The 22,793-nt window shown below is 48.7% G+C and overlaps 1 protein-coding gene across 1 annotated transcript; it reads left to right on the top strand.

The window, feature by feature from the left end:
- The first annotated feature begins 1,276 nt into the window (after positions 1 to 1,276).
- On the top strand, positions 1,277 to 19,665 carry LOC119403728 (uncharacterized). The gene is made up of 3 exons (XM_037670598.2): positions 1,277 to 1,597; positions 4,453 to 4,604; positions 19,348 to 19,665. The coding sequence occupies exons 1-3, from the start codon at positions 1,531 to 1,533 to the stop codon at positions 19,468 to 19,470; spliced, it is 342 nt and encodes a 113-aa protein (XP_037526526.1). The 5' UTR covers positions 1,277 to 1,530; the 3' UTR covers positions 19,471 to 19,665.
- The last annotated feature ends 3,128 nt before the right edge of the window (positions 19,666 to 22,793 follow it).

The following is a 22,793-nucleotide window of genomic DNA, read 5'->3' as shown; positions in this document are numbered from 1 at the left end:
TAACGAAGAAGAACTATGTACATGCTGCGGGGAACTAAGGAAACGATGGAACATGTACTGATTGAATGTGGCGATATTCACCCAGGTATACGTGTGGGCACGAGTCTACATGAAGCCTTGGGTTTTAGGGACAACAATGGAAAGCTGAACACGCCCGCGATAGAAATAAGTAAGAGACGGTTAGAGTATTGGTGGCAGAAAGTAGAGATAAAGTACAAAAATAAATAATTGGGGGAAAAAAGGTTATTCTGCCTTAAGAGGCAGAGAGATGGACTGTGAATTTATATTTTTTGTTATAATAACATAGATTTAATCAATGTAGATAAGGCATTAGGACAACATGAAACAAGGAAGTTTTCTTCTTTTTTTTTCTTTTTTTATCCTTCGAGCCTGGTGGCAGACATGTCACCGCCCCGTTATAAAGGGGACGCTCATAGCATCCATCCATCCATCCATCTATTGCGCGGCGGCGGCGGGATCACTCCCGGGACTTCGGCGGCGGCGCACAGGTCTAGTTTGTGTACAAGTGACCGCCTGGGGAAGCGCGCCAAAACACCAACCCAATCAAGGACAGAATGAAAACAAAATTTTGACTACAAAATTCAGCGTGCAAAGAGCATGTGCGCAAAGAGAGACATGCTGCAAGGATTGCGCCAAATTGTTCATGACCTCGAAGTGCCGGGTGCGTGGCGATGGCGATAGTAACGCAAGGAAAGCATACACGATGTAGACCATTGTTACGGTCAAGCTATACAGTCCAAGACGCCCCAAATACGCCCTCATTCATTCGCCCGTTGGTGCACGAGGAAAGCAGAGGCTGAGCCGAGTGTACTTATATGTATCCTTCTAGTACACTGGTACACTCCTCTTTTCGCCGTGAATGAGGGGGAAGGGGACGACAACATATCAAGAAGGGAGTTAAGCGAAACAAACGAAAAAAGCGCACGCAGATTCCCGCAAAGCGCTGAAGGCAGTTGAAGCAGAGGAAGTAGTTGAAGGAACGTGGTTGAAGGGTCGAAGCCAAGGTTGGTTCAAGCCAAAAACATCCTCCTTAGCTAAAGCCTGTAAGAAACTCTATGGCTAAAGCCAAAGAAAACCAAAGAAAACCCCGCACAAGTCACTAGACTGTCAATCCAAATCCAATACTTTTCATTCTGATGGGCGACTGCAGCGCCCCTTCTTCCTCTAGAGGTTCTCGGTCTTCTCGGTTCTCACATGAAACACTATGGTTATTTAGGTCGTCTATCTGTCTATCGGCTCCTCTTTCATCGTATTGTCAGTTTTCTGCCTCTGACCGAGTTGTCTCCTTGTCGCTGCGTGTGGTCGTCGTGGTTTCTCGTAACGGTTGTTGGTTGGCGTGAGGAGCGCGACTGATCTCGGCAGCGATTCAGTGACGCGGTCCGCTGGCTGCATTACCCAAAACCTAGCCTTCACACCGAGTGCCTCTGTGCGCGATGAGTACGACCGGGACGAAGTGTATCGCCAGCAAGCGTACGGATTGAACAGCCGCGCGATCGCCCTTGTGGGAGCATGCAGGACTCATCAGTGAGCAGCCGCGAGCTTCAGGGCCGCCTTGAAGGATGGCTTTACGTTTGCGGTGTGTATACAACAGCCGTTCAAGCAAGCTGGCATGTTTGTGAATGCCCGCGCTGCGCCACTTGCATCAATTCTCGAGGAAATGAGCGCGTCCTGGGGACCGCGCTCAGACGCTCCCTCGTGCACCTAGCTTGGTAAACTTGTTCTTTCCGTGAACGCGCCCAGCTGTGTTGGGAGGTACAGGCGAAAAAAAATAATAAAAAAAACGTTCCCAGATGGGAATCAGCAGTGCATGCTGAAAGATCGATACGAGGGAGTGGACATGAACATTTTGTCTCCAGATTCACGGGCATTTCGTGGGGCCATTCGTGTTCCGTTTTGCGGGACGCTCAAAGTGAAGGTGATATCATCGCGTTTAAATTGGGAAGATCGTTGCGTTTGTTGGCTCGCTGTTGCCGTTTTTGTTTCTGTCCGTGTGTGAGCGCACATTTTCAGTTATCCTTCAGCCGCGCCCTGTTTTGAGAATTTTACCGCTGAAAATAGTTGGGTTGACGTGCGGTCCAAAATATTTTGTTTTCACTTGTGCTATGGTGCAAGAGGCCAACGCCTTGCTGAAATTTAGTCCAATGGGCCAGCGATTATAATTCGCGCCCATCTTTTTTATTTGAGGTCTTTATCTATTAGCCTGGCCAGTGGCATTACAATAGTGGAGATTGTCAGAGTAAGAGTGCAAAATATTTCTTGCACACTTATTTGTTAAGAAAACTGTTCCCCTGCTCGCGCCTGTTCTTATTGTATTGATAACACTGTACTCCTCTGCACGTTCTTCTTATTTTTTTCGCATAGAAAGCGCACTTAATGCCATTTTCCTTTACAACCAAGATGTTACACTGTTACTTCATATGCTTCAACAAATATCATACACGCATGAACACTGGTAGTATACTATCTAAATAATTTTTTTATTCATTTAAGCTGCACAATGATTTAGTTGAAGATGCTATTTGCAGGGACAACCATGAGCACGTTTGTGTGCTTTGGCAGACATTAGCTTGCAGGATTATAGCCGATTTTCTTTTATAGAGACAGTGCTGTGCCAGTTCTGCAGCAAACCTGGGAGGGTGCAGTGCATAGAAAACAAGCACTATAACATGTGAAAATCTTGGGCCTGACTAGGCAGGAATAGCTTAGTCATGATAGCAGTTAAGCTTCTTGTAGTCATAGCAAGACCTTTATTTTTGAATGTGGATGCCTCATGGTTCGTCTATCATAATTGAGCATTATCAGGATTGAATTGCTTGATCACGATTGGCTCCTTTGCACAAGCTGCAAAAGGGGGCCAATCGCTGTATAAATACTGAGTCTCAGTTGGGCTCATCATTAACCTCGGCATATGTTTATGTCCACTCCAGGATAAAGGCCTTTCCCAACGATCTCTAATTTACCCTGACTTGCGTGTGCTCAACTGCAATTTCAAAAAATGCCCTACGTGCCCTTGCTGTTTTAGGATGCATCAAGGATTGCACAATTGTATAGTCGGTTATAAGTTAAGAATACATATAAGCTCCACCTGCGTAACTGTGACGCGCTTGTCCATCACCACTGTTAGAGATTCGTACATGCTGGTTTTCGTTTGAAGTGCAAATGCTTTCTCTCTGATAATGTAAATACTAGGCATATTGGAAAATAAGATTTTGTCTTTTCTGACTAAAATATTACTTTTGGCTGACTACTGATGCCAGAAACTTGGGTAAAATTGGTTGAAACATTCAAGATTTCTATCTAAAACCAGTGACATAAACAGAAATATACAAAATTTGGCCTTGCTAAACATGCAGATGTGCTTGACATTACAAAAATGAGGGAACGTAGTTGGATGGAGCACCTATGTAAATTATCCTTGCATGGCACGGCAATGGCTGTGGGTGGAGCTCCACTTATTTCTTTTTTTTAAGTTGTAACCGAGTACAGTTATTACAGAAAAAAACAGTAGCTAAGAATATGAACTAGTAAATCTTAAAGAAGAAATTATGGTTGTGAAGGGCAAACTGGACCATTTTTTGTTTTTCTTTGTTCAAACCTAACCTGAAAGCTCGGATACTTGTGATGGCCATAGGTGGCCTTACTGTGTGACCATTGCAGAGACTTTTCTAATTTGTTAGTTTAGCTCTATTCCTTTAGCTAATTGTAAATAGCAACTCGTTGCATTAGTAATGATGTCTTCAAGTAATCTGTATATATGCATGCACCTGGGTGTGCACACGCTGTTGAAGGGGAAAGGTGAAGGCAAGCTTATTGGTTGCTGTAAATGACACCATATTTGGAGTGCAAAATAGAAAAAAATAACATACAAAAACTAAATAGACAGGAGAAGTGCTTGGGATCAAAGGGGTTTTAGTACAGTTTTACACATATGTGAACATGCGCATACATTTTACATTAGGAAGAGTGAAAACGTGCATATTGACCAGCATCTTGCAGAAGAGATATCAGTGTACTACAAAAATAATTTTTACGGAAAAGATTTTGCACACTGCAATGGCATTATTATGCTAAAGCGATTTGAGTAAATCTTGCTACAAGAAGAAAAGTTCCCGTGCGTGAATGACTTCAGAGTGGTGTTTGCTATAGGATGGCCATTCTTGCCACCGCACTGTTACTGTGACATTCACAAAGATATTCTTTGGTGTTAGCAGCAGTGTTCTGCATCTAAAAAAACTTGTCATATCAATCTGCTAAAAAATTTTCTGTTACATTTTTGTTGTTACCTTTACACGTTTCTGCACAAAGGTAATGTAATATATATATATTTTTTTAAATTCAGAAATCGCTTTGTGGCTGGCTGTGACAAGGCTTGCATATTCTTGTTTATTGTGGCTGTGTGCTAATGAAAGTGTTCATTCTTATTGGCCACAGAGTTGGAGGCAGGCCCAGAGCCGAGAGCACCAGCGCTGAAGCGTGCCCGTCACCAGGGACGCTGTTGGCAGCAGCGGTTCTGTGTGCTGCTTTCGGATAAGAAAACACTGACACATTTCCCAAGTGAAGATATTGCAAGACGTTGTCTGCATGTGAGTCCCTGACCTGTGCTAATTTACTATTTGATGAACCTAAAAGCCTGATGGACATTCATTTCCCGCTATCTTTAGTGCCTTCTGACTATGTGTTAGGACCCTTGTTAGGAACTGGACCTTTGTGGTTTTACTCAGAATAGATGCTTAGCAGGGGCGTAGCCAAGGGGGGGGGGGGGGGGGGGGGTTCAAACCCCCCCTCCCCGAAATATTTTCAATTTTGCTTGGGTATATATACACTCACACATACAAACGCACGCACGAACATACATAATGTATGGTTGAACCCCCCCCCCGAAAAAATTTCTGGCTACGCCCCTGATGCTTAGCCTGTCAAATACAAGACCTGATGTTTCACAAGTCAGTAATTGTTTCATTTGGCAAAATTGAGGGTAGTTTGTAATGGCTATAGTTAAAATGCTCAATGAACTCGTACTAGTGGTGTTGAAAGGTACAAATGGAGTGATGGACATGTGTCAGTTTGCAAAAGTGATGGCTGTAGCTGAAACACAGTCAACAACACCAGTGGTGCTGTGAGGTACGATGGAAGTGATGGACGTTTCTCAGTTGGCAAAAGTATGGATAGTTGGTAATGGCTACAGCTGGAACATGCAGTGAACTCGTACCAGTGGCGCTGAAAGGTACAAACGGATTGATGCAGGACTGATGTATGTGTCTCACTTGAATAAATTGAGGGTATTAAATAATGGCTGCAGCTGACATATATGGTGAACTCTTACCAGGTGTGAGTGAAGGAACTGAGAAACGATTTTTCCGGACCTAGTTTTTTATGGCTCAACAGAAAGCTCGCCCTGGGTAGTGGTTAAGCCTACTGAGGGCGAGCTATTGTAGCTAGTGGCAATTTTGTAGGCAGAACTTTTCAATCTGAGAAGCCTCTAAAAAAGTTAGGGTCCCTTCTCCAGCAATGCTGAGAAGTGATAGCAATGCCTCTAGCCCTTCATGCGAACTGTTCATTACACACAGTGTTTTGCTTTCACAGGAGTGAGTGCAACTGTGGTTAACCACCGTCAATTTGACATTCTCAACTGTTTTTGAATATAAAAAGCAGGTAGAATCATTTTTCTGAATGATCGTTGTCACGTGAACACCCTTTATCGCTTTGCGAGCCAGGCATTCCTGGTACATTTCCAACTTGTTGGCAGGTACCGCTAGTCCCTCAGCTAACAACTTTCATGCTGCCGCTCATGAGCATCTGATCATACGTCAAGCGAAGGCAGCTCCACTGTTCTCTTCACTACAAACGAAGGCTTATCTGACGTTTTAAGTTAGAAAGGATTGTAATAAAAAAAAGGGTACTGCATTTGATTACTAATATAGAGACCATTAACCGCGTACACCGGTAAAAGGTCATATTGCCACGCCCACTACTTGTCTTGTTTTGATGTATTCGGATTCGACCGGCAGGGACGGTTATCAACGCTCGACGCTGTCCGCGAAGTAGTGTTCTAGAAGCGTCGCGATTGTAGTAGATCGGTTTGTTAAGATTGCGCCCCGCACGCGAATGTTCCAGCTTTGTCTAGAGATTACGCCGCCACCAGCGATATTGCTGGAAAGTTCGATAGCGCCTGTATAAAAGCCGACGCGCGCGACCGCTTGTCAGTTGATCGACGGTCGACGCTCTGTTCGACGCTATCAGTGTATTGCTGTAGTTTGACTTTCATTTTCCCGGCCACAAGTTCGGCCAAATAAACAGTTTCATCTCGGACGTGCTGACTGCTGTCTTCGTCGACGTCACGACCACGTGACATCTGATCTGGTGGAGGTGCTGCTTCATGATCCGGACGCCACCGCGGAGCGCTGACCCAAGCCCAAGCCGCGAAGAAGACGACTCTAAGAACAACCCGGATCCTCGAACCAGCCGCCGGCAGAAGGGACTACAACCAGAGTACGGGCTCCTTCCCGAAAACGCCAGGCAGCCGAAGACCGTCACATCAACCGCCGAGACGATGACAGACTCCCTGCCACCTACAACGGTAGTGATGCAACAGCCAAGGGAGCCACCAACTTTCCGTGGATCGTCGTTTGAAGACCCGGAGAGCTGGCTGGAGACGTACGAGCGAGTCGCCGCCTTCAACCACTGGGACATTGAAGAGAAGCTGCGACACGTCTACTTCTACTTAGAAGACGCCGCGAAGACGTGGTTCGAAAACCATGAATCGAGCCTTCAATCCTGGGACCTCTTTCAGACGACGTTCCTCAATACCTTCGCGAGCACCGTCCGCAAGGAAAAGGCCGCTGCTCTGCTGGAGACAAGAGCACAGCTACCGAATGAGACGGTCACTATCTACACGGAAGAGATGACGCGACTTTTCCGCCTGGCCGATGCTGCCATGCCTGAGGAAAAAAAGGTCCGCTTCCTTATGCGGGGAGTGAAACAAGACCTCTTTGCAGGATTGGTGCGGAATCCACCGAAAACTGTCACCGAATTCCTAAAGGAGGCTACAACAATCGAAAAATCCCTCGAGATTAGGACGAAGCAGTACAACCGCTCAACCCTGTCGACAGGCTACACCGAAGCGCACTCGCTAGGCACCCACGACCTACGGGAAACCATCAGAGCGATAGTGCGGGAGGAGCTGCGCAAGCTGTTGCCTTCAGCGCAGCCTCAAGTTGATTCGATCACCGACATGGTCCGCGAGGAAATCCAGCAGTCGCTGGGCACCCCCTATGCAGCGCAGCCGCAGCTGCAAGCAATGAACTATGCTGCTGCAGCCCGACGCAACGCCCCCCCTCCTCGCCCACGTCAAGACGCCGCGCCGCCGCAGCAGTTCCGCCGCCAGGCACCGCCGCCACCCCCAACGATGCCATACCGCCCGCCGACAGGACAAGGATGCGCCCCCCGAAAGACCGACGTTTGGCGTGCCCCTGACAACCGCCCGCTCTGCTACCACTGCGGAGAGGCCGGCCACACATACCGCCGCTGCCAATACCGACAGATGGGGCTACGCGGATTCGCCATCAACGCGCCGCGCCCGCAGCCAGGCGAACGGCCTCGCGACATTGACGACTACCTCACCGGAACACAGTGGCAAGAACGACGACCTTCCCGATCGCCGTCGCCCGGCCGCTACATGTCACCGCACCGCCGGCAGTACACTGGCCCAAACCGGGGCCGGTCGCCTAGCCCGTATCCGGGAAACTAAGGGCAGCAACCGATGGAGGTGCGGTTGCTGTACGACGAAATGCCGAAGATCCTCCGCGGCCGCCGACGACGACAACGCGACGAGACCTTCAGAACACGACGCAAACCGGACAGAGCCCTCACGACGAAATTTCGCGGCCCGAAGAAAACCTGACGGCGCAACGTCGAAACAGCGGGACCAATCGACGAAGCCGTGATCCGACGCCACGACCTAACCGCAACGCAAGACGACGGACTAGCGATCTCAATGTTCTTATCGACGGCCACAGCGTCACAGCTCTCGTCGACACCGGAGCCGACTATTCCATCGTCAGTAGGCCATTCGCCACCAAGCTGAAGAAAGTAAAGACCGCTTGGAGTGGACCCGAAATCCGGACAGCTGGAGGCCACCTGATAACGCCGATTGGTATCTGCACGGCGAGAGTCACCATCAATAACCGGACTTATCCTGCGAGCTTCGTAATCCTACGAAACTGCTCCAGGGATGTGATACTCGGAATGGACTTCCTAAGTGACCACGGCGCCGTTATCGACCTGAGGTCTGAGTCGATAACACTAAGCTCAGACAAAGCGCTCCCACCCCACGCGACGCCAGGGAACCATGCACTGAAGGTGATAGAAGAGCAGGTGACCGTTTTGCCGCGCTCCAGCGTCATTATTTCCGTCGGCACCGAAAAACCTGCGAACCTTGAAGGCGTAATCGACGGCGATCAGCAACTACTCCTGAACCGTCAAATTTGCGTCGCAAGAGGTATCGCCGAGCTGCATGACGGTAAAGCAAAGGTACTGCTGACAAACTTCAGCCACGAATATAGGCACCTCAACATGGGTGCGACGGTTGCCTACATCGACGAATGTGTAACCGCCAGCGATGCTTTCGCCCTCTTCGATGCTGTCGAACCTGCTTCGACGAATAGAGGTCCCGAACCGGATTTTGACGTCAACCCGAGCCTTCCGAAGGTCAAGCAAGACCAGCTCAAAACCCTGCTCCTGCAATACAAGGACTGTTTCTCGTCGTCATCGCGGGTCCGACAAACGCCCCTTGCTAAGCACCGAATTATAACAGAAGAAAATTCTCGACCACTCCGACAGAGCCCCTACAGAGTTTCGACGCGAGAACGTGAGGCCATAAAGAAACAAGTGGACGAAATGCTTCGCGACGACATCATCCAGCCTTCAAAGAGTCCTTGGGCATCACCTGTGGTGTTAGTGAAGAAGAAGGATGGGACACTGCGCTTCTGCGTTGATTATCGGCGCCTGAATAAAATCACGAAGAAGGACGTGTACCCCCTCCCACGGATAGACGACACCCTGGATCGACTTCACAATGCGACGTACTTTTCGTCGATGGACCTCAAGACCGGCTATTGGCAGATCGAAGTAGACGAAAGAGATCGAGAAAAGACCGCTTTTATAACGCCCGACGGCCTCTTTGAGTTCAAGGTCATGCCTTTCGGTCTTTGCTCGGCACCTGCGACGTTCCAGCGCGTCATGGACACCGTACTGGCCGGATTGAAATGGCAGACGTGCCTTGTGTATTTGGACGACGTCGTCGTGTTTTCCTCGTCCTTCGACGAGCATCTCCGGCGGCTTGAGGCAGTACTTCAAGCAATCAAGACCTCTGGACTGACCCTGAAGCCAGAAAAGTGCCGATTCGCATACGACGAGCTGCTGTTTCTGGGTCATGTGATCAGCAAGTCTGGAGTGCGCCCAGACCCGCGGAAAACAGCTGCCATCGCCGACTTCGCGCCACCCACCGACAAGAAGGCAGTGCGCCGATTTCTCGGCTTATGCGCCTATTACAGACGCTTCGTCAAAAACTTTTCACGGATCGCCGAACCACTGACGCTTCTCACGAAGGCTAACATGGAATTCAGGTGGGAAACGGCGCAAGTGCAAGCATTTCAAGAACTTAAACGACGCCTGCAGACGCCACCCATACTTGCGCATTTCAACGATTGCGCCGATACGGAAATACACACCGACGCAAGCAGCGTAGGACTCGGTGCCGTCCTTGTGCAAAAGACTGACGGGCTTGAAAGAGTTATCAGTTATGCTAGCCGGTCACTATCCAATGCAGAAGCCAACTATTCCACAACAGAAAAGGAATGCCTTGCCATCATCTGGGCTACGTCAAAGTTTCGCCCCTACCTCTATGGCAGGCCCTTCAAAGTTGTCAGTGACCATCACGCCTTATGTTGGCAAGCTAACTTGAAGGACCCTTCTGGTCGTCTCGCACGATGGAGTCTCAGACTTCAAGAATTTGACATTACTGTCGTGTACAAGTCCGGACGAAAACACTCTGACGCCGACTGCCTGTCCCGAGCCCCCGTCGACGCGCCGCCGCAAGAGGACGACGACGACTGCTTCCTCGGAACTATAAGTGCCGACGACTTCGCCGGAAGGCAACGAGCCGACGCGGAACTGGGGGGGCCTTATGGAGTACCTCGAGTGCAAGACCGACGTTGTTCCGAAGGTATTCAAGCGAGCACTGCCGTCGTTTTTCTTACGGAACGGCGTTTTGTTATGTTGGCGGTTCGGAGCCCCGCAGCACAGGAACCACAAGAGACAGCGGCTAGCAGGAGACTGTTTTATTGCTTTCTTTTAGAAGCGGACGAGGGGAGGCAGAGGAAGTTACAGCGCGGGCAGAAGACGTAACACGATATGCAGGAGCTGGGGACGAGAGTCTGAGGAAGGCGCCATGCGCGTGAGCGCGTCGGGCAGCACCGGCAAGCGAGGCACAACCTCTGGAGTGGCCGTGTGTCGGTTGATGTGCGCGTACACGACATCCCTTACTTCTTAGATGGGGTCACCGTATCGGTCAGGTGGACGCCGATCACGTTGGGGCCTAGGCGCACTTTGGTGCTGCGTGGACCCGCTGGGTTGGTCATCGCGAGCTTGCGTCGCACAAGTGTCCATCCTGGCCTCAGCTTCGCTATGCTCGGAGTCGGGCGTTGTGGGCAGATCATGCGGCGGCGGCGCTTCCGCTGGGAGCGAGATCACGTACGGAGCCGGCACTGTGTCTTGTTGATCACTTGCTACTGGTCCGTTCGTTTGATCGTTCCGCGGCGAATCTTCTGTCGGGTAGGCCTCTGCACCTGGCTTTATGTGATCAAGGTGCCGACGAACCGTTCCGCTTCTTAACTTGATTAGCCAAGATCGATGTCCGAGTCTTTTTAACACGGTTCCGCCAACCCAAGCAGGATTCCCTGCAAAGTTGCGGAAAAAGACCGATTGCCCGATTTCTACCTTTCCTGGCAACTCAGCAACGCTGTGGTCAGTGGTCACCCTCTCAGCTGGTCGCGGCTGAATGCGTGTCAGTGCCGTTGAGAGCTCGCGGCCGAACATGAGTGCAGCTGGCGTTTTGCCCGTCGTTACTGAAACGGTGGTGTGCTGTTTCAGCTGAAAACGAGCCAGCCTGCACGCAAATGTACCTGACTGATCCTTTGCAAGTGCCTGTTTCGTTTCATACACCATTCTTTCGGCTTGCCCATTCGTGGCCGGATGATAGGGTGCCCTTGTGATGTGCGTCACCCGATTCTTCTTCAGAAATTCTCCCATTTCCGCAGAAACAAAGGACGGGCCGTTATCCGTGACCACCCTTTCGGGAATGCCGAAAGTTGCGAACAGGTTTCGCAGTTCCTCGATCAATGTCGGCGACTGTATGTTCCGCATGGTGCGCACTTCGAGCCACTTGCTGTATGCGTCCACTACAATTAGGAGCATCCTTCCCTCCACAGGCCCAGCGAAATCCGCGTGGATTGTGTGCCATGGTGTTGTCGCACGTTTCCACTCGGGAGCTGGTGCTTTAGTTGGAGTTTTCTGGTGCTGGCAGCAAGTTGCACAACTTTTGGCCACCCGCTCTATGTCGTTGTCGACACCGGGCCACCAAAAATAGCCTCGAGCGCACGCCTTCATAGCTACCACGCCCCTGTGACCTGCATGTGCTAAGTTGAGCACGTCTTTCCTTGCTTTCTCTGGAACGACCAGTCTGGCACCACGGATAACGCAGCCTTCCTGTAGCGAAAGCTCGTGTCCAAGCTTTGTGAACGCCGAAAATTCCTGCTTGGGCAACCGGCGTAGCTCTCCGTTTGCGACGGCTGTCATCACGCGGGATAACAGTGGGTCATTCCGGGTCAGCTCAGCCAGTTGACGCGGTGACAGCTCGAAACGTGGCGCGGATGCAAGCATAAGCACATCTCCAGGGGAGCATGGCTCATCTACCTGCGCGGGCAGTGGCAGCCTGCTGAGTGCGTCAGCATTTTGGTGCAGGCGTCCAGGCCTGTACACCAAGTCGTAGTCGTATGTGGCCAATTTCAGACACCATCGAGTCATCCTCGGTGACAATATCTGAGGGATTTGCTTCTTTTCCCCCATGATGCCTAGGAGCGGATGGTGATCCGTTAATACGGTCACGTGCCGGCCAGCGACATACTGGTGAAAGTGGCTGACGCCATAAACTACCGCAAGGCCCTCTTTATCGAGCTGCGAGTAGTTTTTCTCAGCGGTTCCCAAAGTTCGTGACGCGAATGCAATGGGAGCCTCTCGGCCGAACGCATCCTTTTGAGCGAGAATTGCGCCGATGCCGTATGGCGACGCATCCACGGACAGAATGAGAGGCCTTTTTTCGTCATAATGCGCAAGGACTGTCGAAGACCGAATCATCTTCTTAAGCATCTCGAACGCATCCTGGTGTTTTTTCTCCCACTTCCAGGGCGTGTTCTTCTCGAGAAGCACATACAACTCTGCAGCTACCGTCGCTCTGTTCTCCAAAAAACGATCGTAAAAGGCGAGAAGCCCTAAGAAAGCCTGCAGAGAGGTCTTGTCAGTCGGTTTTGGCACCTCGAGGATTGCCTTTACCTTCTCTTCGGTCGTATGGACACCCTGAGCATCGATTTTATGACCAAGAAATTGGACTGAGCTGATGCCGAAGCGGCATTTCTCTCGCTTGAGTCGCAGACCTTTGTCGCTTAGCCTCGTTAGGACTTCCTCTAGACGTTGCGCATGCTCTTTAACGTCCTTCCCGCTGACAATAATGTCGTCAAGGTAGACACTCACCCCCTGAATTCCGGCCAGTGTAGTCTCCATCATCCGCTGGAAGATGGCTGGTGCAGCGGATACTCCAAAAGGGAGGCGATTCACCTTGAACAGTCCTTTGGTGGTGTTGACGGTGAGCAATGCGGCTGTCTCGTCGTCCACTCTTAGCTGCTGATAGGCCTGGTACAGGTCTAACGTCGAAAATGTCGTTCCACCGCGCAACTTTGCGAACACCTCCGCAGTTGTCGGCAGTGGGTACGCCGTCTTCTTGACCACCGCGTTAACTGTGCTCCTGTAATCTCCACAAACGCGAAATGTTCCATCCTTTTTGCGCACCCACACCAAAGGTGTGGCCATTTCGGCGTGTTGCGTCGGCTCCAGGATGCCTTGTTTTTGCAGGCGGTCGAGCTCTTCCTCCATAGGCTCTTGGTAAGCTAGGGGCACTTGACGTGCTTTGCAAAACTTGGGTGTAGCGCCTTCTTCCAAGTCCAAGTGAACCAATGGACCCACGTAGCCGTCGATACCTTCCTTAAATACATCAGGATGGCGTGCAAGAACCTCCTGGATCTCTTGACCTGGTTCGGCGACCTGGTTTATTCCGTGGACACGGATGTTCAGCGCTGAAAACCAGTCACGTCCGAGCAGGTTGCACCCAGTCCCTTTCATTACCAGCAGAGGCAGCACGTAGTCCTTTGATTTCAAACGCACACGAACTTGTGCCGAACCGACGGTGTCAAGTTCTTCCCCTGACCAGGTGCGTAAGTCTAGGGGTTCTCTCGAAAGCCTTGGGGCGTTCGATGGCCACGTTTGGTGGTAGGTAGCCTCACTGATGAGAGAACATGCGGCACCCGTGTCCACTTCGAATTTCAGGGGCCTTCCCTCGACTTTCATGTCAACGAGGAATTTAGGGCAGGGTTGTCGCCCACTCACGGCATGTAGGTCGTAGCACCTATCGGTGTCTTCGAGGTCGTAGCACACAGGTTGGGCGTTAACCATGTGAGTTCCTTGCCGGGCGTTGAGGTTGCCTTCTTTGTTTTTCTTCTTTTTGGAGATGCAGGCGTTCTCGATGTGACCCTTTTTGGAACAAAAACGGCATTGCGCTGTCCTGAACTTGCAGGTGTCAGCCTCGTGCCAGCCGTCGCATCGGTAGCAGCATTCATCGGTAGCATTCCTCCAGTAGCCATGGGCGTAACCTAGAGAGCTGCGCACTTATAAAATTCCACTTCTCGTCGCCAGTGTTATGTTGGGGGTTCGGAGCCCCGCAGCACAGGAACCACACGAGACAGCGGCTAGCAGGAGACTGTTTTATTGCTTTCTTTTAGAAGCGGACGAGGGGAGGCAGAGGAAGTTACAGCGCGGGCAGAAGACGTAACACGATATGCAGGAGCTGGGGACGAGAGTCTGAGGAAGGTGCCATGCGCGTGAGCGCGTCGGGCAGCACCGGCAAGCGAGGCACAACCTCTGGAGTGGCTGTGTGTCGGTTGATGTGCGCGTACACGACAGCGTTCTCATGAAGAAGAACTTTTCGGCACTTCGAACCGACTACCTTCTTGTCGTGCCCTCATCATTGCGACCAGAGGTCCTCCAGGCCCTACACGACGACCCGACGGCTGGGCACCTCGGTGTTTCCCGCACGCTCGCCAGAATACAGGAAAAATACTACTGGCCACGCCTTGCTGCCGACGTCGCCCACTACGTTAAGACTTGCCGAGATTGCCAGCGATGGAAGACACCACCGACGAGGCCCGCGGGACTTCTGCAGCCAATCGAACCACCTCACCGGCCGTTCCAGCAAATCGGGATGGACCTACTGGGGCCGTTCCCGACGTCGATTTCCGGCAACAAGTGGATCGTCGTAGCAACCGACTACCTCACCCGCTACGCCGAAACAAAAGCCCTGCCCAAAGGCAGTGCCGCTGAGGTAGCCAAGTTCTTCGTTGAGAACATCGTCCTTCGACACGGCGACCCAGAAGTTCTCATCACCGACAGAGGTACGGCGTTCACGGCTGACCTGACTAAGGCGATCTTGGAATACAGCCACACAAGCCACTGCCGCACCACCGCGTACCACCCACAGACCAACGGCCTCACCGAGCGTCTAAATAAGACCATCGCCGACATGCTGGCCATGTACGTCGACGTCGAACACAAGACGTGGGACGCCATCCTTCCGTACGTGACCTTCGCGTACAACACGGCCGTACAGGAAACGACGCAGATGACGCCATACAAGTTGGTCTACGGACGGAGCCCGGCAACGACGCTCGACGCCATGCTACCAACGTGACCGATGAGGAAAACATCGACGTGACCACCTACCTACAGCGCGCCGAAGAAGCACGACAGCTCGCCCGCCTACGGATCAAGAACCAGCAGACGACTGACAGCCGCCGCTACAACCTTCGACGACGCCACATGGAATACCAACCCGGTGACCGTGTATGGGTATGGATGCCAATACGCCGACGAGGACTTAGTGAGAAGCTTCTTCGACGATACTTCGGACCGTACAGGGTACTTCGACGCCTCGGCGCACTCGACTATGAGGTTGTCCCTGACGGCATTACGAACTCTCAGCGGCGCCGTGCGCGACCTGAAGTCGTCCATGTCGTGCGCCTTAAGCCGTTTTTTGCGCGTTAGCGATCCTGGGAACTCTATTTTTTTTTCCTTTGTTATTGTACTAATTTATTTGTGTATGCACTTGTTTTTTTTTTTTCTCTTCTATGTTCTTTCACAAGCATCGGGACGATGCTTTTTCAGAGAGGGGCAATGCCACGCCCACTACTTGTCTTGTTTTGATGTATTCGGATTCGACCGGCAGGGACGGTTATCAACGCTCGACGCTGTCCGCGAAGTAGTGTTCTAGACGCGTCGCGATTGTAGTAGATCGGTTTGTTAAGATTGCGCCCCGCACGCGAATGTTCCAGCTTTGTCTAGAGATTACGCCGCCACCAGCGATATTGCTGGAAAGTTCGATAGCGCCTGTATAAAAGCCGACGCGCGTGACCGCTTGTCAGTTGATCGACGGTCGACGCTCTGTTCGAAGCTATCAGTGTATTGCTGTAGTTTGACTTTCATTTTCCCGGCCACAAGTTCGGCCAAATAAACAGTTTCATCTCGGACGTGCTGACTGCTGTCTTCGTCGACGTCACGACCACGTGACAATATGATCTTTGCTATCTTGCTGCTTGGGGTGCAAAAAGTCATTTCTTGCGACTTTAGTAAAGAAATAAAAATAATAAATCCATGTGTAATCAAAAAAACATGGTTCGTTTTAGCCAATACAACAGACAGTATCCATTACTTGGATTATCTCAATCCGTGTTCTGAGAGGTTGTCTTCCCCATTAAAGGCACATAAAGTGATGGAGAATTGATGGATGTGTCTCAACTGGCAAAAGTCAAAATAGTTAGTAATGGCTATAGCTGGAGCTACTACTACTTGTGCTTAAAGGTGGTACAAAGTGAGTGGTGGTGGAGTAATGTATGTGCCTGAGTTAGCAAAAGTGAGGACAGTTTTTAATGGTTATAGCTGGCACACACTGTGAACTTGTGCGAGTGGTGCTGAAAGATACATAAAGTGATAGACGTGTCTGAGTTGGCACAAGTGAGGGCAGTTTCTAGTGGTTGTAGCTGTCATACATAGTGAACTCGTACGAGTGGTGCTGAAAGACGCTGATCGAGTGATGGAAGTGTCACCATTGGCAGAAGTGAGGATAGTTTGTAATGGTTGTAGCTGGCACACACAGTGAACTTGTACCAGTAATGCTGAAAGGTGCGAATGGAGGAGTGATGGAGATGTCTCAGTTGGCAAAAGGTACAATGTGAAGAGACAGACAGAAAGTGAATGTTTACACAGCACTTTTACAAGAGAACAGATTCCGTACCATAAGTAAACGCTGGTAAATGGCATTTTGCTATCAGAAAATCATCATGGTAAGTCTTTTTTGTCTACTTTGTATTTATCAAAGGCTTAATGTAATTAAAACAAAAAGTTTACTAAAGGTATGTTATTTTTGTGACTACAAATTAGCTCCAGCAGACGAACAGAAATGGTTTGCAATCACTGACACTCTCTTCATTTAATATTTACTACTAATTTATTTCTTTTAATACCTTAGGGCACACTTTGCACTTGCAAAATTTAAGTTGTTCAGTGGTCTGGGCATGTCTGCTTAACAGTACTCTGAAACCACCACCACTTCAAGAATACATTGAGTTCCAAAATTGACCATGAAATAGGGTTTAATGGTCTGAAAAATCTTATCCAATAGTGCACAAAAAAGGCATTTGAAAAAAAATAGTAAATGAAGAGCCAGTGCATTTCCCTTAATGGGGCCCTGCAACACTTTTTTGCCATGGTCAGAAAACGCTGCCGATCTGTAGTCAAGACCCCTGAGAACATGCGAACCAAATATTATAGCGCAGCACACGGCCTAGAATTTACAGTTAATTCTCAAAGTCAGCTAGAAGTCGTTCCCTGTTCTCTCGACAAATGATGGCATAAACACAAATGACTGCGCCATAAACCCAAAGTTCACGGCCATTGGCTGATTTGAGCATCGTGAGCTACATAGTTACTGCGGCAGCTGCAAGATGCTGCCATGTGCCCGCACAGGCGCTCGTGCTCACACTGAAAGTAAGCCACGCGTTTGAAGAAAAAAAGAAAGTGCTCAAGGTCATGACGTGTGCTGACAAAAGGATGCATCTTCTTGCCCCCTTGTCATTCCCCCCTGCATAGCATTCAGCGCGCTTGCTGGTACGAAAGGAGAGAGAAAATGCCTGAAGAGTGCGACAAATCCCTGTAACTCCGCTCGTACTTAACATTGAGTCTAAAAACTTTTGCGGCAGTCAATTCGTGAGGAAATAAGCTTTTTTATTGAAGCCATTCGATGATTACTTGGAAAAGTGTTGCAGGGCCCCTTTAAACTTAAAAGAGTGGTGAATTGGGCTAGTTGATATGTCATGACTGCATAGGTGATATGTCAGGCAAGAGGTGTAGTGCTAAGCAAAAGACAACGGACGAACTGACAGGTGTTTTTGTTTCGTTCAATTACTTCTTCCCGTGGTATGGCACAATAATGCTCAGTTGGAAGTTGGCGCTTGTCTGTCACTTTGTCTGTCATCTTTTTCTTAGTGCTATAGTAGCTCTCTCCAATAAAGCTCAAGCTTGCGCTAACACACTTATATATAATGCCTTTTTTTTCTAACAAAATACAGAGTCTTAGCATGTCCCTTTTTGCATATTGCTGTATTACTGGACAGTGGTAGCAACGTCTTGAGGCACTTTATGTGACCACATTGCATTACAGACCATTTTTAGTGTTTGATGGTTCTTCTTGCTGAAGAAATGCATTGAAAAGCAACAAATGCCATTCGCAATTGCAGTGCTGGCAATAATTGATGCAGTTGCCATCCGCTACTCTAGTCCTTCGACTCCATCTTTTCCTGGATGCCAGTGACTTGTTTTGTGTGGGTGGGTCGTTTGCGGCACCTTGCTACCTCCTTGGGCATCAGGCACTCAGTTCTTTTTCAGCAGGGCATGTGTTCACCACTCTTAGTGGTTGCGCTGCGCATGAACACACAAGGCTTGTAAGTGACAGAGTTTGGCACTCGGGATTCGTGAAATAGGAAAATGGGGGTATCTAACTGTTAAAAGGGAATGACAGAGATCAACACCAGCCATAATCTGGAGAGACTGTAATGATCATTCATTCAATCACCGCAACACTGCTGACTACCTGAAGCGCGACATGCGCAACTTGATGGGCAGCCAGCTGAGACAAGGTGTACGAGGAAGCATGCTGAACTTGGTGCCTTCACCATCGCAGACAAGAATATGTTGAATTGAGAAGACAATTATGGCCACATCTGGCACAAATACCATCATCATTCAGATTTCGTTTATTAAAGAATGAAGGGGCAGCCGTGAGATTGGTCTCTGTTCTTTATGTGCTTAAAGGGACACTAAAGGCAAATATTAAGGCGATGTTCATTGTTGGTTGTCCAGAAACCTCGTAATGCTACTTTTATGCCAAGGAAGTGCTTATTTTGAAATAAAATCACGTTTTAGTGGTCCGCACCACTTTAGCGCACTTCAAATCACCCACCTGAAAGCGGTATTTCGCACGTCACTGTTGCCGTGCCCAACGTTGCCCACCTTTACTGCGCGGTGGCATGCACTGGCGGCGTGCACCATTCGGGCATCCGGCAACATTCGGGCATCCGGCTGCTGTTGATATTGCCGTTTTAGACGTCATACATTGAGCTTTTACTCTGACATAAATTGTTATTTGCCTTTAGTGTCCCTTTAATGTAATGGTGAAGGAGAATGATTTCCATGAAAAGATGTGTTAAGCATAGTGTTTCATGACAGTGGCCGGTGCCATTAACTAGTGTGACAATAGTTACGTTGCACAAGGTTAAAGCCATGTAGGGGGCTACATATTTTCTTACCTAACAGATGATTTCACTTTATTGTTTTTGCACGCATTGAGTTGTTTGCTGCTAAAGAAAGCTTACAGCTGTTCTGATCTTGCAACAGAACCGAGTGTGGGGTGCAGACTGGGAGAGAATTCTTCCTGAAGAAGACGAGGGTCCACTGTCGGAGACAGGCTCTTTACGTGATGACCGTCTGCTGAGCTGCTGCTCCCCACCAGGTAACTAAACCCAGATAAGAATTTCCCACTATTGGAACTCTTGAATTTTATTCTTATTTGCATTGGTGGTTCTGTCATTCTGCTGTTTAACAGAAAGTTACCCTGTCGATTTTTGGCTGTAACAGTTGTCTTTGCATGGAGGCAGAATGAAAAAGCATCCATGTGCAAAGGTTCAAGTACTACCTATTAAAGAACTCCACATGGCTAGATGGTGCCACCACACCGGGGCCTTCCCCGTGCCGTGGTCTTTGGCAGCGCTGCTGAGTATGTCTCCATCTGTGCCTCGTCGTCTGCTCAGCGTCCCCATAACGTCTGCACACAGGCGTTGGGCAAGTAAAAGTGAGCAGACGGCAGCTCCTGAAAAAAGTCAACATGGCGGCACCTGTGGATGCGGTTTCCTTCCACCTCGAATTTATCACGTCGCCGTCGTGCGCTGTGTGACCCGTTTGACATGACAGTCTAATACAAGAAAGAAATGTTGTCTAAATGTGTTCTTTCATGTTCAGCCTTTGTGTGGGCTGTTCTTCATCTGAAATTCATTGGTAACTCTTAAAACCTTCCATTAAAACACTTATGGTAAAATTCTGAGCAAGTGCCCCCCCTAAGCAAGTCCAAATTACCGGCAAAGTGGAGGTGGTGGCGCTTTCCTGGAATGACACCAAAACTCAAGATGGCAGCGGCAACGTTTTCCTGCCGGAACAAAAAAAAAAAGGAATGCACATAGACTTCCTCAGAAGCCTTCTGGTTCTCGTTCGTGGCATGGCACATTACAATGACGACTCACAAATGCAAGAAAGGCAAAGGTAACGCCATCAGACCGCGGGAAGCATGGCATAGAAGTACCTGCGATGATGAGCCCAAGCCAACGCAACAGCTCTGGGCATCAGGTGCAGACCTTGAAGGCCTTACTTTTGCCAACTACATGCATTGTAGGTACCATCTTAAGGCCCGAACACACGTACGCGTTGCAGCGCGTACGTGTGTTCGGGCCTTTACAGTTGCAAATACAGATCTCGAAGGCCATGCTTTTGCTCATGGCTAACTGAAAATCATCATGGGTGTCGTGCGCCAAGTTCAGGGTGCGACCATTATGCGGGAAAGAAAAAATTGTAATGCTCTGTAAAATCGCTAAAAGATCGCTTTGCGATGAGCCTTATGTTAGCCTTATTTTTTTAGTGAAGTTTTCTTTGTCTACCTCTTCATGATTTGGTGCATTGGTGGGGTGGTGTACGCTGACTATTTTGCCAAGCAGAAGCTATCTGTCGGGAATAGGATTACTTTCATGTGATTTCACATCAGTCGGTGCCAAATGTTTTAGTGTATGTAGCTGTTGTATACTTTCCAACGCTGTACCAAGCTCACTACCTTCACACATTGTCAGAACGTTTCAGCTGTCTATTTTGATGCCTGTTGTTCCAACTCTTACAAAATCTTGTAAAAGTGACAGTGTCACCAAGCGTGATCGCTTGATAATATCACCTACCACTCTTACTCTGCAAGTTGCCGCTATGAGTGATGACCATTGTGGGACCTGTCTATTGCTCAAATTTGTTGTTCTTTGCTGTTTGAATCCTCCACTTTCTCTTGCCAACTCACCCAATTAGTGTAAACAAAGCTTACACCAATTACTACAGTGTATGAAACCTGCATGACTTTTTTTCTGGTGCTTTCAAGGCAGCTGTTTTGTGACAGTGTCTGCTCGTTTTTCTCCCTGTCTTTCATGTTGCTGTCAACGATGAGTTGCGATTCTAGCTATCTAGCAGTCGCGCGACTGAAAAATCGAGCAGCAAGCAACAAAGCCAAAGCAGTCGCCTTGTGACCAAAGCGGCAGTTTGCAACCATTTGCGACTAGATAACTTGGTCGCACGACCGGTACTAGTCGCAGGTGTGAACGAGCCTTTACTTCTTTATTCCCAACTCACACTCATATATTTAACTAGGATGGCCACAGTCAGTCGCAGTGATGTGTCCACAGTGCAGCATTTCAGTTTGATGTTTGTCAACTGGCTGTGCTGCTGCTGCATAGAATTTGTTAATCTGCACTGCAACAGGGTGTCAACAATGAATAGACATATTCTAAACACTTAAAGCAAGCACTCCACAGAGGCATACTTTGCTTTTAGTGCCATATTTGTGAAATTTCTAGACAATATACTGCAGCCAGGCTTTGCTTGAAAAAACGTTTAGTCCATTCCACTTGTCGAATGGAACTGATAAAGACATGAAGTACGTTTAAAAATTCAAGGCCCTTCCACTACTGTGAAGATAAAAGCCAGCGAATTTATAGTGAATTTATATATTATTATTATTGACTATAGTGAGTGAATAAAGAGACATACACTCAAAGATCCTGGTGTTTCTCTTGCGCATGATGCATATTAGATAACAGAGAGCTGAGCTAGTTCGTAAGTATTCATTCTAAAAAGACAAAGCGTGCAAACACGGACACAAGAAAGAAGTCAGGACACCACAAACGCTGACTAACAACTGAAGAGATGCACAACGGCGGAAAAGAACGAAGGCACAAAAACTTATTTGCGCATGCCCATGCAACAGGCGAACCTATCAATCCGGCACACGTGGGGGTCTATGTGGAAGATAATTGTCAAGGCATTTGATTTCATCTTTATGCAAGTTAATCGACGGTTGGCTCACGCATGCGCTACCACTATTCTCGATATGCCATGCTTCAATCATCCGGCATGTTCAATCATCAGCTGCGGCCGCTTCTACGTAGGACAGACGGGCCGATGCATTAACCAGAGATTGTTGGAACATGAGAGATCGCTAACAGGAGGCTCTCTTTCTAATCTATCTTTACATTGTCGAGATTGTAAGTGCACGCCAAAATTTGATGAATGCGCAGTGTTGTACCAGCATAGAAATGAAGAAACGCATATTACCTCGTCAATGGCGGTCTCAAAATGAAATCCTGTAGTGTATAAGAAGCCCCATTGTTTCAAAACTACAAAAATAACACGATGTTTGTTTTTTATGCAAGTAGTCTTGTCTTTGAGGCAAAATTGTTCACATCATTCTGCCATGTCGTCAAAGCAATGTGAAGGGTAGTGACTTGTATATATTAATAAAAGTAAATCTAGAATTGGCGTCGCATGCAACAAGCTCTACTTCAAGAACGCTTGAACTCCGATTTTTCTTTTCCTGTGTTCTGAAATCTACAAAATTTTGATGTCTAATATAAAGAATTAATGGAACAGTTAAAGCTTAGTTTCACTTTCCTTCATTAAAAAAATTAATTAAAAAATTGCATGAAGAAATGGTGCACCAAACTTGCCGTTTATCATGTAGTAACAGAGGCATAATATTAGCG

The sequence above is a fragment of the Rhipicephalus sanguineus genome, chromosome 1 (assembly GCF_013339695.2).
Source record: "Rhipicephalus sanguineus isolate Rsan-2018 chromosome 1, BIME_Rsan_1.4, whole genome shotgun sequence".
NCBI classification, from domain to species: Eukaryota; Metazoa; Arthropoda; class Arachnida; order Ixodida; family Ixodidae; genus Rhipicephalus; species Rhipicephalus sanguineus.
Note: the sequence above shows the minus strand (reverse complement) of the source record. Positions and strands in the feature narration are given on the sequence as shown.